Source organism: Artemia sp. Qi Xiang Cuo, chromosome 10, assembly GCF_049724085.1.
Source record: "Artemia sp. Qi Xiang Cuo chromosome 10, ASM4972408v1, whole genome shotgun sequence".
Taxonomy (NCBI): Eukaryota; Metazoa; Arthropoda; class Branchiopoda; order Anostraca; family Artemiidae; genus Artemia; species Artemia sp. Qi Xiang Cuo.
Window position 1 is genome coordinate 57,869,649 of NC_142803.1, and position 18,495 is coordinate 57,888,143.

General features: G+C 35.9%; 1 protein-coding gene across 6 annotated transcripts in view; it reads left to right on the plus strand.

Annotated features, from left to right (window-relative positions):
* Positions 1-5,170, plus strand: part of LOC148947939 (uncharacterized) — a 56,636-nt gene extending 51,466 nt beyond the window's left edge. For 3 of the 6 annotated variants that reach the window (XM_089095594.1, XM_089095595.1, XM_089095596.1), the window contains one exon: positions 4,215-5,158. In XM_089095594.1, coding sequence (XP_088951720.1) covers positions 4,215-4,978 — 764 coding nt within the window. In that variant the 3' untranslated portion in view covers positions 4,979-5,158. Of the gene's footprint in view, positions 1-4,214 lie in introns of all 6 variants that reach the window. The other 3 variants (XM_089095598.1, XM_089095593.1, XM_089095597.1) reach the window with 3 other exon arrangements.
* Positions 5,171-18,495: the final 13,325 nt, after the last annotated feature.

The window sequence follows — 18,495 nt, forward strand, 5'->3', positions numbered from 1 at the left end:
ATCTTTAGTCGATCGGGTTCTACAAATCTGTTCAGACAGACATGTAGGCTCCGGATTCAATTACATTAAAAATAGTTTACTCTGTAGTGGCTACCCCATTAAACTTTATAAGAATAATATACATCGGAGTTTAAAAACGGTAGAATAAGGAAATAGTAAAGCCGTCTTGAATTCTTTAGTAAAACCTAAAAGTGAAAATAATTTTTTTTTGTTTTTTGTCATATATGACTAGACTCAGTGATGAACTTGGAAAAAGTTTAAAGAAACTTAATATTTCTGTCTCCTTAAAAAATTAACTTAAGGTCGAACATCTTTTCAATTCTGAGAATGACAAAAACTGATCCTATACTTGGTAATGGTGTTCGCAGATTCATGTCCACTTGTGGGAAGTTGTATACTGGCAGAACCCATCAGTATTTTAGAAAAAAACTGAAGGGGCACATACTTTCTCTAAATAAATCTCTAATGCCTAAAATAAAAAATGATGAATTTGACATTGCTTTGGCCCTTCACGCTCCTTTTTAGCGTTTACTCTGTCTTGTTAGAGGTCACTTCAAAAGGTTAGTGTTTTTTCGTCTTTATGTTGTGCACTGAGGATGGCTTGGCGGAGGTTCTTGCCGAAAAATGTGATTCTGCTTTTTGCTTCACTTTTCTTCCACTTAATGATAGTCTCCCTCGTTTTTTTTTTTTTTGTAAAACACTCTCGATATTTTTTCAAAGCCTACGTAATGCATTTCTATCTTTTTCCTTTTAGTTTTTTTTTTTATATAAATAGAATGTTTAATTATGTAAAAAAAAAACTCTTGTTATTTGGCTCTTCACCTCATTAGTTTACCATATCAACTGCTTAGACACTCTTGATTCTAGCAAACTGCTGATTATTCCCTTTTTAAATGTTTTGTCAAAAATGCTCTTCTTCCACTATGCATTATGTGCCTCTAAAGTAATCGAAAAGATTTATCTGCGATATCTCTGGAAAGGTTAATGAAATTAAGTTGAAACTTTCAGGGTATGTGGAGGAGGTTAGTTAATTAATATTTGTTTTTGCTGAAGTCTGTAACATGATAGTGGTTAAAATTCCTTCAGTACTATAAAACGCCAAAGACTATGCAGATTTAAACCCATTATATTACTCATAATTTAAAAAAAAAAAGAAAAATCACCGTCATAAGCAAGATTACTGGAAAGAACCAATGAATGTGCATTGACAGTTTAATATAACTGATACTCATTTCTGAAAAACTTAATAATCTGGATTTATTTCAGGTATAAAAGAGAAAGTATTTAAGATGTATTTTATTTTTGATAAGGTACAAGCTATGTTCTAGTCATTGGATACCTCAGGGGTCGTTAACTCTGCCCTTTTTTTATCTTGGTTTCTAACCGTTTTGAGTTTGACTTAATTTTTTTGTAATTTCTGTTTTAACTTCATAAAAAAAAATTCAGTCATTGATAGTGATTTTTGGTAGTTTTACGCTTGAGAAATTATTTAACTTTAATTCTGCCGATCTTTGGTATAATATAGCTTTTAACTTTTCTTTACAGAACTTCTTTTGTTATTTTTTGTTTTTTAAGGTTAATCTTTTTCCGTTTTTAATGGACATAGTTTTATTTCTTGGTTAAGAGAGTTTTATTTCTTGTTTTTAAATGTTTTTTTATCTTTACTTTGTTTTGTCGAGCTTTTCCTGTCTCAGAAAATGTCATTTTCTTCGTTTTAAAATTGAATGCGAATAAAAACAAAATCATAATATTCAAATTTTAAATAATTCTTCAGAGATGTACATCTCCTTCAATGGATTAAAAAAGTTTTCCCTCGATAGAAGTTTTTAAGAAAAATTAAGAACTACATTAAACCAAAGACTAGCAGGAATAAATTCAAAGAATAATTCAATCGTAGAACGAGTATAAATCGCTGTTTGTAAAAAAAAAATCAAACCAAAATAAAGAGAAATTACAATAAGTTATCAAGTAAAGCTGAAAGTGAAAGAATATACTTCAAACAGGAATAGAGTTAACGCACTATATGCTGTCTAAAGACCAAAACGTCATTAACCTGAGTCAATCATCTTTTCCCCTCGGATCACCCTTCTTACAGATCATCCACTGGTCATCTCGACCTCCGATCGTTTGCTTGTCCGACGCTCAGGTGTAAAGTGAAAGCCAAAAGGCTTGTTTTCAGTTAGGTTTTATTAAAGATTTTGAGGAAAATAAAAGTGAGTCTGTATTTGTGATTCATTGTGTTCTTTTTATTTATGTTTACCCAGGGTGATAAAGACTATAGGCTACACTTGGAACAATTCGTGAGACTTGAATTTTTATATTCAGATTTGATACTTTTCGGCAGGATACTCAACACGAAGAGTCGAAAAATATCGAAACTTGGGAACGCTCACTCTTAGTAGACCCTTACTTAGGTCGCTTTTATTATTATTATAATTTTTTTTTGTAAGTTCTTTTATCACACGCATTTGTTGAATTTGTGATCAATTTTTTGACCACTTCTGTATTAAATTTTATCAGTATATGCACTTCCGATGACAGTGCAATAACACAACGTTAAAATTTCCCCGTCTTGTAAACCTCCTCCTGATTTCTGATAAAACCTACTCAGACACAATATAATAGAACTCGCGAATAACGTCACATACTTTAGATTACAATCATAAATGACGCCATGCTAAAGCTTCAAAGAATAACTAATGTTGAATTTAGTTTTATATTGTCAACATTTGTCATGGCCTTGTGTACCATAATAAAAGGATGCATAAACTCAGGTAACTTCGGTATCTTATAGAGAGTTTACCATGGTGGAGACATCAACACAAAAATAATGTGACGGTTCAACTGACGTAGTTAACCAAGAGTTTTGCACCGTAATCTTTGGACTGATAACGAACGAAATGCTTTTTTTCTGTGGAAAAAGTCTGATAAACGTTATAGAGCTCGCTTTGCATGGCAATGCAATCGGAAGGCTAAAAAGTCGAGTTAAGACGCTGCAGTCTCTTTAATTAACTCGTTTCTATTCAGTGTCTTGACCATCTGCATGGTTGTTAACTCTCATCTGTAACAATATCAACTGGAATAATACAAGAGAAGAGCTGCTTATTGCGGATAAAACACCTAATGCAGACCGAAATAACTCGTTAACCAGTTTGACACAGTAATTAGCTCGTTAATTCGCTATATCAAAGCGTTGTATTAACTATTAGGAGAAATTCCATGATTTTCTCGATGGTTTTAACCTACAAGTGTTTGCTTATAACTTAGATAATAGAAATTATCATTTGCATAGCAGGCTAACCTAATGGAGGCTTGATATCTAGCTTTTCCAACAGTGGAGCCATTGAGGGTTGCTGAGTGGTCCAAGATTGGCATTAAGTAGCTTGGTGTCAATGAAAGTGATCAGGCATGGATTTCAAGCGTCGGTGCTTGAAAAAGGCTGAGGAAGATATTTTAAATGTTTGATAGAGGAATCTGATGCACCTATTTAACTGGCTGTATATCAAACAATAAGCTGCACCATTTATGTAGCTAAATTCCAATCCTCTTCCTAGGTACATAATTAAATGAGGTTAAGATTCTTAAGCCTTTATTATAAATGAAGGTTTGCAAGATTGTAAAAAGTTGAATTTCAGACACAAACAGAAATTCAGAAGCTAGAGGAAAGGAAATTCAGATTATTTGAAAGTTTTGCTATACATGCTAAAGGATCTTGGGCTTGTATGTCCAGGCACACGAGAATATACCATGGTAGAGGATATAGAAGAACTAAAGTACTGGTTTCATTCACACATACAGAAAATATTGATGGAACTATTTAGATTCCACCCCCCCCCTCAATCGAAGATTATATCTATGACTGCGCTTCAGTGTTGCCTGCAGTAAAGAGCCATAAGCCTTCAATGTATTAATTTATTTTTAGGGTCACTTTTGTATGGAAGTGTTGTCGTAGAAACGTCTTAGGGGGTACATTTGATTGCAAATTGAAAGTTATAGTGTTTTTTTTTTCAGAGTCGAAAATGATCTGAGCTCAACCAGTCCCCCTTTACCGCCTTTTTTTAATTCCCTCCCCGAAAAACATTCGATCAAAATTTAGAGATGGCCATTTCGTTCAAGATAGTCTAAAGGTGAAATGTATCCAGAGATGACATAACCCCCGACAGCCCCTGAGGCTCATAATCAGTAGATAAATTTTAATATTTTTTTATTTCCAGATAGCCATATCTCACCGTTGTTTAAGAATGGTAGGTCTAAACAAGAAAATGAAATGCAACATGTGCCGGGTTTTGAAAGTGTATTTTTAAAGCAAGAAATAGACTCTGATTGTGAACCTGAGAGGCCAAGTGATACCCAGTTGTATGTCGAATGTGATTCTGCAGAGCAGGAGGAGACAGAGTTGAAGCAAGAGCCAAGAGTGTTCAATAGCACTCTGCTCAAAATATTGCCTTCTGAAAAACAGTATAAGTGCACGGTGTGTTGTAAAAAATTTTCAAGTAGTTTTCATTTGTCTAGACATATGAAGATTCATACTGGGGAAAAACCATATGAGTGCAATATATGTAAGAAGGCTTTTGTCCAAAAATCAAGTTTATCTGTTCATGAAAGAACTCATACAGGTGAAAGACCATACGTTTGTGATGTGTGTACAAAATCATTTTCTGTAGCCTCCCACTTATCTGTTCATCGGAGAATTCACACAGGGGAAAAGCCTTACGAGTGTGATATTTGTATAAAGGCATTTTCTGCTGTTTCCCATTTAGCTATTCATCGAAGAACTCACACAGGGGAAAGACCTTTCGAGTGTGATATATGTAAGAAAACATTTACGACACGTTGCAATTTATCAGCTCATAAAAGAATTCATTCGGGCGAAAAACTTTACGTGTGTGATTTATGTAAGAAAGCTTTTTCTAGACGTTGTAATTTGAATGTTCATCAGAAGAATTCATGTCCGGGCATTTACGGCATTCTAATTTGATAATACGTTGCCACATTTGTTTTTTGTTTCTTTGATTTTACCAAATTAATTTGGTATTGTGTTTATGTTCATTATATTTTTGAGTTGGTTGAATTAAATTTTTTATATTTGAAGTGACAATAACTCTAACTTGTCTTATCCAAAGCTATTGTTTTCTTAAATTTTCAAATGACTTTTAGATTAGTTTTAAATAAAATATACCCTTATAAAAAAAGAAAAAAAAATTAAATTCTATTCTCAATACATCTGCTACTAGAAACTCTTGCGTTACCAATCCACCTGAGACCAACTGCTCCTCTTTTGTCATGATCTAATTAGAGTTTCTGTAGCGTAGTTAATAATTTCTTATAGCATTTCCAACATTATTTACGAAATATAGATCTTTGACATGTAGACATGATGCATCTCTTCCTCAAGGTCTTTTTGGGATCATTTACAGAACGCTTATGAATTATACAATGTTTTTGACTGAAAATCTATCAGATAAATTAAATTACTGAAAATGATAAAATATTTTATAAAAGGAGATCTGAAGAATGAAGCTCCTATAATGAGCTACAATTCTCGAGCACTCCCGCCACGTCACAGTCAATGCAGTAGCTTCAACTTGGGAAAGATCAACGTTTACTCTATGTATTACTCTTTTCTTCCATCTACATTTAATCAAAGGGAAGGTCTTAGAAAACTCAAGGAAGACTCATTTGATTTGAAACAAAAAATTTCAGTATCCTGATAAGAGTATAAAGTGATGAGAGGACAGCTGGTCCATAGTACCCACTTATTCCCATAAATACCCCCTTAGGCCCTCCATCAGGAGGTTTCCCTGCCCCCCTATCTATTCATTTGTTTGGAAATTGATAGTGCTAGTGCCGTTTTAAGAGTTAAGAGCTTAAATTCATTTGTAGAATGTATTTGGAACTTCGATGCATTACGCAGGTATATACATTATTTGTTTAGAATACATTTGAGTATGTTGCACCCTACTTAAAAAAAAAAAAAAATGTTGAAAGGTCTAACATATTTTCAATCTCAATGCAAAAGCCATATTACAGTAAGCTCCATAGGTTTCAAAAAGTAGATTAGCCATTACTCATTGCAAAAACGAGCTAAGGTCGTACTCAGAGCTAAATCCTTACTCAGTGCAAAACAGAACATAGCAGAATCAGGACATAACAAACAAGCTATGTCCTGACTTATTTTAAAAATAGCTAAGCCGTGCATTGTAAGACAAAAACAAACATAGATAGAACAAATGAACTTTCAAATGGGTATGAATCCATTTATTTAGACAGTGAAAAAACAGGTACAAAAGTCCAGATATTTCGACCACATATACAGCAACCGTCTTCAGTAGAAATATTAAAATAATGAAATTCAAACTAGCATATTTATATAAAACAAAATAAATAACTTTTCGGGCCATTCACAAAATAATGAACTTCCGGATTATACCGTATCACTAGATTATTTTCAGAGAGAGCTCTCAGAGATGAACTCCATTTTAATCAAAGCGGTAGAAGTTCTTTTTAGGTCGAAAGAAGTGTTGTCTTTATTCGATGGGATGACAGTCGTTAGAGAATCTGCTAATAAATGCTCTGAATTTTGTATGCTTCCTCTGTTAAATTTGTGAAGGATAAGCGTACAATTTATCCTTTTAATAATAGTGAAAGTTCTTTACAGTTAAACCGATGACATAATTGAAAGTATTATTGAAATGATCAATGACGTAATTTCAGCCTTCAAAGCTGAAATTGTTAATATTGGGGGTAAGGTTGGTGATTTGACAAACAGGAAAAGTACTGAAAGCCAACCTTGAACTGATCCAAACTTTTTGAAGAAATTCGATTTAAGCCATTCAAATGAAAATGGAAAGGTTTGCTTGTAAAGTATAAAAGTATGTTTTCAGACTGTGCATGTGATATAGATCGGAATAGTTTGATGGCGTTTACACTACTACTAACTACTCCTAACAACTCATCGCAGCACCAAGCCGCCTGAGGCCAACAAAGCTACGCACGCTCCTCCTCCACCCCAATCGATTCAAAGCCTCCCTTTTTACACCCGCCCACGAAGTTCCCATTTCCTTTAAATCTTTCTTTATGACGCCCTCCCACCCCAGACGGGGCGAACTGCTTTCCGTTTAGCCCTAGATGGTTGTCCAAAAAGAACAATCTTCGTCAATCTGTCATCCTTCATCCGCGCAGCTTGCCCTAACCACCTCAATCTTTCTTTCATTATAGTCCTCGAAAGTGGTATTGAACCACATTTTTCGTATAGCCTATTGTTTGAAATACGGTCAGTCAGCCGGGTACCCAGAACAATCCTTAAGCAATTTCTCTGGAAAACATCTAGCAAATCTTCATCCGCTTTTTGGAGCGTCCATGTTTCAGAGCCAAATTTGACCACTGTCATCACTTTAGCTTCTAAGATTCTAATCTTGGTTTTCAGACTTATCTTCCTTTTCTTCCAGACTTTTTTTAACTTTGAAAAAACACCCTGAGCCTTCGCTATTCTATTTTTAACATCTTCACTGCTCCCACCATCTTTACTAATAATACTACCAATGTAAGTGAAGCTGCCCACCTGATCAATCTTTTCATTACCCAACGTCACCTTTTCATCTTCACTTATTCCTAGCCTTAGTGACTTAGTCTTCCTAACATTAATTTTCAAACCAATACTAGCACCCTGAACTCGCAAAACCTCTAAAACTTCATTCATTTTGCTCACACTATCACCTAGGATGCTTAAATCATCAGCATAATCCCAGTCCAGGAGACTTTTTCCTCCCCATTTGATTCCGTGGTCTCCCATTGCCTTTCCTGTGCTCCTTAAAACAAAGTCCATCAAAATAATCCATATAAGGGGGGATACAACACAGCCCTGCTTAACTCCTGATTTAATACAAAACCAGCTGCTAACCTCATTTCCTACCTTAACCGCAGCAGTGTTATTCTCGTGCATAGCAATAATAACTTAAATGTATTTATCTGGTATGCCATAAAGGATAAAACCTTTACTAAAGCTTCTCTTTCAATAGAATCGAACGCTTGCTCATAATCTATAAAACTGAAGACCAAAGGTGTTTGAAAACTTAGGCACTTCTCAATTATTAACCTAAGAGTGAAAATTTGGTCAACACATCCTCTACCTTTTCTAAAACCGCACTGCTCTTCTCTTAAAACTTTGTCTACGGCATCTCTCAGTCTAAAAAGTATCATATTACTAAGCAATTTGCTACCTACAGAGACCAGACTAATGCCTCGATAATTACCACACTCACTTTTATCACCTTTCTTATAAAGTGGCTTAATTAAGGTTTTCCTAAAATCGTTAGGCACTTCCCCTTATTCAAAAATTATATTCATAATCTTCAATAACTTATTTCTAACCTCAGAACCACCATATTTAAGAAACTCATTTACACCCTATCAGCACCTGGAGCCTTATTATTCTTTAATCCTTTTAGTTCTGTTGCTAATTCCTCCTCACAAAACAAATCTTCCTTCACATCCAAGGTATCACAAATTTTTTCATTTTCCTCTATATTTTTTCCTGCAACTCTATCTCGGTTAAGCAAGTTCTCAAAATGTTCGGCCCATCTCGCTTTAACTTTTTCCTCATCGCTAATTGCCACCCCATTCCTATCTTTAAGTGGGAAAAGTCCGGATTGACTACTACCTCTCAATTTGTTAACGTGCCAGTACAATATTTTACTATTATGCCGTCTAGCTGCATCTTCTAAATCCTCGGCAATTTTATCTATGGCCTCCACTTCACACCGCCTTAGTTCATATTTCAATGCTTTCTCTTACATTTCTTTACATTTCTTTTGTTTTCATGCGATCTATCACTCTGATAATTCTTGTACAAGTCCTTTCTCCTTTCTGTTAAACATAAAGCTTTTTCACTAATATTCTTAGCTGCAGTTCTAGCTTTCTTCCCTAATACACCTTCCGCAACTTGACAAATTATTTTTCTAAAATTATTCCAACCATCTTCCACATTATCAAATTTTAAACTCTCAAGTTTAGTATTCAACCGTTCCTGGAAAGTTTCTCTCAAATTCTCATCGTGGAGTCTACTAACATCATAACTTCCCGGGAGGTAATTACCCTTCCGATATTTCAGCTTTAACTTAACCCTAGACACTACTAGATGGTGATTTTTACTTTTAACATTAATAACAACACTCCTATATACCCTAGTATATTGTATTAATCCTGACAGTCTTCAGTTTACAATAACATAATCAATAAGGTTGGCTTTCTTTTCATTGCGTGAATACCTTGTTAACTTATGAGCCACTTTATGACCAAACACCGTATTGGTTATAACTAGATTGTTATACCTACAAAATTGCAAAAGTCTGTATCCATTACTGTTTTCTTTTCCTACACCAAATTTACCTAAGCTGGGATACCATCTATCCTTATTTCTACCAACCTGGGTGTTAAAATCTCCCAGTAATAACATCATATTTCTACCTGGGACCTTGTCTTTTTGGTCCTGTAACTGTAAGTAAAATTCATCTGAGTCACTAGTATCTCCGTCAGTCGGTTCTACAGGGGCATATTCTACTATAACTGATACCCTGAACTTTTTAGTCATAAAAATGAGCAATTAGTATTCTATTATTAATACCTTCCCAGCCTAAACAAGACTTAGCAGCTTCCTTATTCATCATGAGCCCTACTCCCTGTCTATGTACCCCATCCTTCCTGCCTGAGTAAACAAATTCTATATCTCCTAATTTTAGGTTTCCTACCCCTGGGATATGAGTATCTAAAACACCTAAAAATTCCAGTTCGAAGCGCCTGATTTCCTCAGTAAAAATGTCGAAACGATAGTCATTTTTTAATGTCGTAACATTCCAAGTTCCAATTTTCATGTTCTTTAAATCATTGAAATTTTTTTCGCCTCAGGAAAAGCAATGATCCCGGATACCAATGCAGGACGGGGGTCACATATCTTCTCAAGTCTACACCGAAGTGCTTAAGCCGGCTTAGAACCGGACAGCAAGAAGTCCCTGGGACCTCCATCAAAAGAGGCTTTGTGCAATCCTGGGCCAATCTTGGTCACAACATGGTTTTCAGCACTTGGCGATGCTCTTCTATCAACAAGAGTTGAAATCCTACACAAACAATCTCAAGCCTATTACCTCCGACTTATTATATATTCATGCCTACAAATATTATGCTATTACGGGGAGGCAGCCCATAATAGATAAATCAGCTAGGAAGAGGTTTTTCAGCCCAAGGACGCCCATCAAAACATACCAATCCCAGAAGAATTGTCCATTAGTCAGAATCCCGTGCGAATGCTGTGTCGTTTACTAGGCTATAATTTCCTCGAGGGGCGCCACTCCTAAAGTGGGAATAGAGTTGAACGCAAGGTCCCCAGTCTTGCAGGTACCCCGAACAGGTCGAGGCAGCCCTTTGCAGAGGCCGTTGTCCATAGATCTGGATCTTACGCCCTGCCACAGTCGTCCTCCTATAGAGGATCCTCCCGCGATGGTGTTCTGCATCACCATGCAATTTAACCCATTGCTGGGAGAAGGTTTGCAACTCATGGGACTTGTGGACAAACCAGTGGGCACTTTTGAGTGTACATTTAAGGGGCCTTCTTCCTACTCCGCCTGTATTTATGACCCCGGGCGAGGGTGCCCCAGATTCTATTATGGACCCCCAGGGTCAAGGTCCCCCCTTGGTTCGTGCCTCCTATGGAGGTACCCTACATATCTGTAGAGCGTTCCCCTATCGCCACCTGGGGACACGCTGAATGGCCTGGGGGAGGCCAGATAAACGGATCACTTTTGTTTTGCAAAGGCCATAGCTCAGTGACATATTTAACCTACTACTACTGCCTAAGCTAACACTACTTTTTGGGCGAATCAGAAGTAAAGATATTAGAAAGGGGGTGTTTTACCCCCCCCCCCCAAAGCTTTGACCAACCACCCATATAACACAAGCACAGCCACGTGAAAGCACAGAGCTTTATTAATAATTGTCAGGGGACCCTGAAAAATAATAAAGAAGTTTGCTTAAATGTGTAAATTTCGTACCTGATCCTAGCAATATCCTTTGCAAATATCGGTTAAAACGTGCAAATTTCGATATTTAACCGTAGCAATACGGTTTTGAAACCACAACGCTCTTCCCCTCAGAAAAATCCCTACAAATTTGAATATTTTAACCTAAAAATCAATGTCTAGACTGAGTAAAGTAAAGGTTACAAATATTAATTGCAACTTCTTTGTTTATTAATAATAATATTTGCAAAAGGCAAAGCAAGAATACAGTTTATTTTTTTTTTTACGTTTAATTTGGCATCACTTCTGCACAATGGCCCAGTTCAACAACTGGCTCTCGTTTTGGTTCTGAATTAGATAAAAAAAACTAAGTTTTTTTTAACTGAAAGTAAGGAGCAACACCAAAACCCAAAAATTGACAAAAGTATACCACAAACTTAGCCAAAGTCCTTTAATTTGCCTCTGAAAATTCCCGAAGGTTTTGCAACAATATATTTGTGCTATGGCCAAAGCAGATGGTATAAAACTCGGCAAAAGTGAATATTCCTGTCCTATATTCGTTATTGCGAAAAGCTAAGAGGGCTTATAAGAAGTTTTCTACCGCCGTGCGATGCTGAAGAATTATAGGCTAAAGATGTTCATCTACGAGAAGAACTACATTTTAGGCGAGTTCTTAAACTGGTGAAAGTCAGCCTCATTTGGTATCTAACAATACCAAGCCTGCTTACCAGAGCAGTTGACCCTTTCTCCCATTCTGTGACTTAATCCTAGGGATTTCTAGATTAGGGATAAAGAGGACATAACTACTACACCCAAATTACGTTATATTGACAGTAGACTAAATAAGTAATATAATATTGTGATTGACTTTATTTGTCAATAACACTTTATTTGTCATTTTATACAGGTTTTTATCAAAGAGGTAATCGTATAGACTTTGAAAAAAGCCTCATTCGATTTAAATTGAAAGTTCTAGATCCGGTTTTTAAAGTCAAGAATAATTGGACAGTAAGCAACCCCCCCCCCCCCCTCATGCAAGAAAAAAATGAAGCTCTTTGCTATAAAAAAAGAACAAAAATTAATTAAAAAAAACCTTCCGAAAAAAAAGCTTTTATAATAAAAGTAAATACAACTTTGAACGTAACGTCAGCATGTAAAAACACCGGTTAAAATTCACTATATAAACGACCACAAAGTACTATTAAAGAATAAATGAAACCCAAACGAACAGAAATTAAATAAACAATCATAGCAAAAAACATACAACAAGTAATAATATAAATGAATAAATAGATCTTAAAGCGAGTAAATGCTTAGATTGAATATGAAAATCAAGCATAAAACGAAAAAAATATTTAAAGTATAAATGAAACTTAAAACGAACAGATATTAAATAAACAATCAATGCAAACAAACATACAATATATAGTAACGTAAATGAATAAATAAATCTTAAAACGAGTGAAACTTAAATTGAATATCCAAATCAAGTTTGAATCGAATAAAAATAACTAAAAACAAGAGTTTGGTTATCGCCTCACTGCAGAAGCCTAAAACCTACAGTGTCATTGGCGCTTTACTGAAAACAAATTATATTACAAATGTTTTCCTTTGTACTTAATATTGAAAATAAATATTAAAATTACAGTAAAATTTTTAACTGATGAGCTTTTAGTAATTAATATCATTATGCATCAAATATTCATTTTAATTTATTCGTTCTTTCCAAGATTAGCCAAGACAAATATAGTTTCACTACAAACAAAATTTGGATACTGCCCCCTTCTTTAACTGTAAAAACCTAAAGCCTTCTGGCCATTGGCGCTTCACTGAAAACGAATTACTCGTATATTACAAATTTATTCTTTTCAAGTTCTTACAGCATTGAAAATGGAAATAAAAATTACAGTGAAAAAAAAATCTTGAACTGGTGGATCTTTCAACAATTAATATCATTATATATCTAATATTCAATTTGATTTTGTTTATACTTTCCAAAACTGTTCAAGACTCATAGTTTTCAGTAAGGCGCCAATGACGCAGTAGGTTTTAGGCTTCTGCAGTGAGGCGATACCCAAACTGTTGTTTGTAGTTAATTTTATTCGATTCAAACTTGATTTGGATATTCAATTTAAGTTTCACTCGTTTTAAGATATATTTATTCATTTACATTAATATATATTGTATGTTTGTTCGCATTGATTGTTTATCTAATTTCTATTCGTTTTCAGTTTCATTTATACTTTAAATATAAATGACGTTTTCAGGGGGATTTTTTTCTGGTTATGGGTGGTAGGGGGGAGAGGGTTACGTGGGAGGATTTTTCAGGGGGGAAGGGAATTTTCCATGGAGGAGGTGCCAGATTTCCCAGAATTATTTAAAAAATTAGCAGAAATTAAATAATAAAACAAGTTTTTTCAACTGAAAGTAAGGAGCAACATTAAAACTTAAAACGAACAGAAATTATTACGCATATGAGGGGGTTTGTCCCCTCGTCATAACCTCGCTCTTTACGCTAAATTTTTTTTAGATCTGTCAAAAGAGCTATTTTTTCTAAATAAACGGCCTTGGTAATTTAGGGGTCTTTCTTAAAGAATTGGAACAAAATTCGAAGTTTAGCGTAAAGAGCGAGGTATTGACGGGGGGGGGGGGTCAAACCCCTTCATATCCGTAAGAATTTCTTTTTGTTTTAAGATTTAATTTTGCTCCTTACGTTCAGTTGAAAAAACTTGAAAAAAAAAACTTTTGGTCCGAGGTGGATATACATGTAACCAAGGCCGTACCCAGGATTTTTTTTCGGAGGGGGTTTTACTCAAAGATTTTTTTTTTGGGGGGGGGCGGTGGGGGGTTACACAAAAAAACCTCAAAAAACGCATACAAATTTGTTTATATCCATTTTGTTACGTTTTTACGAGTCAACAAACATTTCGGGGGGGGGGGCTTCAAAACCCCCTGACCCTCCCTCTGGGTACGACCTTGCACGAACCTGATAGTTGAAGAGACTTCTGAGCAAGTTTGTAAGTTCCAAACTTCCTTCTGGAGAAATTTTTAAAAAGATCATCCCAGTGCCTGTCTATCCGCCAATGTTATTCCTGATCCAAAGTGGAACTCTTACTTTTCTGCTGGATTCTCTCCGCCAGATGCCTCCCTTTGGTCTGAATATGAAGGAAAGCTTGACAAATTTCTTTCTAGCTGCCCTCCAGACATTTTGTTGTCTTGATTAATTCCGTAGTGGGTGCGATGCTGCAGTTAAAACATAAGAAATCTTCCGGCATAGATAAGGTGAGCGCTTTTCACATTCTCCATGGTAGTGGGCTACTGGTTATTTATATTGCCCTTTTGATGCAGATGATTATGATCCAAGGAATTGTATCTTCTTCTTTCTGGATTAGAGGTCTCACTCCAATACCAAAGAAAGGCAAACTTGCCACTCATTGCCCGTCGCTGCACCCTATAACAGTGGCTACTATTTCCTGCAAGCTTTCTTGAACTGCTCTTCATCGAACATCTGAATGCGAAGTGTTACGGTCCGCCATATCAGTTTGGTTATCAGCCACGTCTTAGTTGTACCCATGCTCTGTCTGTTGTCGCAAACGCAGTAGTTGATGATGATGCATCAGGAGAAAGTCTTGTGCTTGCAGGTCACGTTGTGCGCAAGGTGTTTGGCTCTCTTATTCACCCCGGTATGTCACTCCATGCAGCAAAACTTGGGTAATCCCTTCACACATAAGAGATTTCCATGACATGCATTCTCGTCAGTAAAGTTCCACTAATGCTCCATTCATCAAATAAAGCGGATGGCCCTCCAATGTACCATTCTGCTTCTAACCACACACCCACTCCTGATATTTTTGTAGACGCTGAGAAAGATACCCGTCAATGTGCCGTTTCTTCCCCTTCCCTCTTCGACAATGGAGTTTTAGATGCGCAGTCCACTGCTCCCTCGTCTTTCCCCTTCGTTTCTTCCCCTTTACTCTTCAACAATGGAGTTTTTGATGCGCAGTCCGCTGCTCCCTCGTCTTTCATCCTCGCCGGTCTTAATTTGTCTATCGCCTGTTGTGCAGACTTCATTTTGAATTTAAGTTCCACTATCTAGCGCATTAGCAATGTTTTCACATTGCTACAATATTAGAATGCAAAACTTGGTCTTGAATTCGATGCTCAAAAGTTGGCAGTCGTAACTCAAAGCACGCACCCTCAGCACATATTCCTAACGAGAGCAGCAGGACCAATTAATTTGACCACAAAATTTACTTCTGTCTCCTCATTGCTTCATCAATACACACGACAACTCCTTACAGCTCACATCGAACGCCGAGTAGGGCTATCGAATGCTTTTTTGTGACAAATAAACTATGTCTCAACCACCGTCTTCTTTCAAACTTATTAACTCGGTTGCTCTACCGTATTATTTATACATAGCACCGTTTGGAAAAATGTTTACTGAAACAGAGAAGTCACAACTTCGTTAAGTTTTCTTTCGTTTCGCAAAATATCTTCTACGTTTCTGCTACTAAGTTTTTGTATTCAATACGCGTCTTTTGAAGCTGAACCATCCTTGGTCTTTGGTACTATCATAGTAGTTTATCGAAGTATTTGTTGTGTTTAGTTTTATTAATTTTTTTCTTCTTTTATTTAGACTCCTTCTTTCTCTTTTTTGTTTAACGGGTTCACAAATAAATAAATAGGTAAATCTTGGTGCTTGAAATTAAAAATTTTTGCATGGGATTTATTTTTTCATAAATTTATCGCTCGTTGTTCGTTAATATTTTTAGCCAATAATCCGTTTTATCGGGGCAGAAACGTATTAAACATATTTGATTCCAATAGGTTTAGTATTGTTTGTAAGTTTTTTTTAGGTTACTAAGGCTTAACATTAGAATTTTCAAGATTTTTGTTCCATTTCCGAATAATTTATAATTTTTGCCGCTTTTTTGTTTGTGCTTTTATGTCTATATGTGAGTGTAAATAGACATAATGAATGTATATAAATTAACAAAAAATGTTTTTTCTTACATTTTCAGCATAATTTGTGCATTTTTGATATTTTTCAAAAGTCTGTTTGTGTTTGCATGTCTGTTTCTGTGTATTTATATGTGTATATGTTTGTGTGTGTTCGTGTCTGCGGTAGTTTGTTTGTCTGCCTGTGTATGATTACGTGTGTGTATGGTTGTGTCTGTTTGGGTATATGCGTGTCTTTTGTGTTTACGTATATAGTCTGTTTTTATGTATGTTTGTGTGCGCAAGTGTTTTAGTGTTTCTGTCTTTATATGTGTGTGCAAGTGGAAAGTTTGTCTGTAGTAGGTTGTTTGTCTGACCAGAAGGTTTTCAGGGGCATGTGTACCCCAGAAAATTGTAAGCCGAATTTTTATCAGTAGCCCCCTCCCCCCAACATCATTTCTATTCTGTATCTGCTCCTGTCTCTGTGTATTTGCACCAGTGTGTGTATATCTGTTGTAAACTTTGATATATATTAGCTCCTGTTCCGCAGTAGATTTTGTCAATGTCAGATATGTATCATTCCTTTTATGTGTTAAATTATATAGTTGTAAATTAAGCAAGTTTCTTTGTGTTCGGGTTTTGACTTCCAAATTTAAGTGAATATAAGAGACAAGTTAAGATATGTGACAAGTGAATATAAGAGACAAGTTAAAATTAGACATTATTTTTTTTTGTGGCCCGTTGACTACATTGTCGCCGGAAGTTTCCAGGATTAAACAAGGTTTATTACTTCTTTCGTCTCTTTAATTTCAACGTTTGGTAAAATCCACCTTGGTCAGCAGTAAATGCGACGTAGAGACTATCTGTTCAAAGCCATTTGGGCTAGTGTACAGTTGCGCTAAGAAAATTTTCATTTGGTTTTGAACTCAAGAACTCTTTCAGTTTTCATCGTCGAGGACTTTAGATTCCAGCTCCAGGTTCGAGTTTTAGACAAAGTGAAAAATTGTCAAAGGACGCCTTACAAAAGTAATTCATACATTTTAAGTTGGTATGCGAGTAGGAATTCTGATAGGAGTGCTTAGCAACGATTTTGCCTTATTTTTTACAGCTTTGATTTTATTAACTTTTTTTGCTCAATTGTTATTTTGATTTTTAAAATAAGTAAACACCAATTAAGAGACTTCGGATCCTGAGTGTGATATATTGCTTTATCCTTTTGAATGAACAGAGAGTAAAGGCGTAAGCCCCTTTGAATGTTGACTCTTCACGTTGGGATTATAATTACATTTCAGTATATTTCCGTTTTTGCCTACTGTGGGTAATTTAATAACCAAAGAAAGTGCCGCTATAAGATGGAGTGTAAACATGAGAGATAAATCTGGGGCTAGCGCAACCAATGAGCCAGTTGAGGGCAAGAGTAGTAATGAAAATATAAATTAACAAGTAATTGGGTCAGCAATGGATATTCCAGTTCTCGAAAATTCCAGATTTATAAAACCTTTTTTCAGCCAATTGCGAAGGGTTAAACCACCTTGGCTGGAAGGTAATAGATGCATTACCACTTAGAGTAACAGAGCCGCCACTTTTTCTTCTGAAGATAGAGATTCCTCAAATATAAGAAGTTTTGAAACCAGTGTCAGAAGTAACACAGGCGTCTACACACCTGGAATTTTTTTTTTTAGATTTGGTCAAATTAAGTCAATAAACCAGTTAAATTGTATATCAGTCTTAAAGGATGGTAGAAATGGTCACAAAATGGTATCGATCGGGTATAGTGGTGTAGCATATTTTCCTGATAGTGTAGGTCCGAATTGTTTGATTGAGGGATCGAGGCTAAAAATTAAAAGATATTTATTAGAACACCAGGACAGTTATACTTCCCTTTCTGAAGCATATGAACTAGCCCAGCGGTTTGAAGCTATTGAGAAAGCAATTGTTGAAGAAAATAGGAGTTTTTATCAGCAGTTCTAGATTCTGGCTTTCGTTATAAAGGAAAGAATGAGGGACTCGTCAGAACTGGCTTGACATAAAACGTGACCAGGGGGTAGGGAGGGGAGTAAATCCTTCAGTGCACGAGATAGGGGTTAGATTAGGAATATAGGCTGAGATTTTAGAACAAATATTTATGATAGGAAAACAGGCTTGGTAAAAACCTATTGTTATATGTCCCTGGAACTGTAGTGGGGACAGAAAAACTGTTCTCACTGCAAGGAAATGTTATATTTGTCAGAGCTTTGATAATTTAAAGGTTGAATGCCCAAATAGAGTATGTAAAAGTTTTGTAAAAGGGGAGATGTCACCAAGTTTTTTTTTATACCCTGAAATAAGAGCTATAAGCACGAGATCGGTGCCTGTTTTGGGTGTGGTAGCCTAGTTTGAAACATAAAGCTAGGGCATTTACAAATCGCTTTTATATTATACACCCCCCCCCCCCCCCGCAGCTCTGGGAGACATGAGCAGTGTGACCATTCCAGGCTCCAGCAGCATAAGCGATCCAGGTCTGTGACTCACTTTTTGGAAAGCCATTTTTAGGATTTTTTTAAGC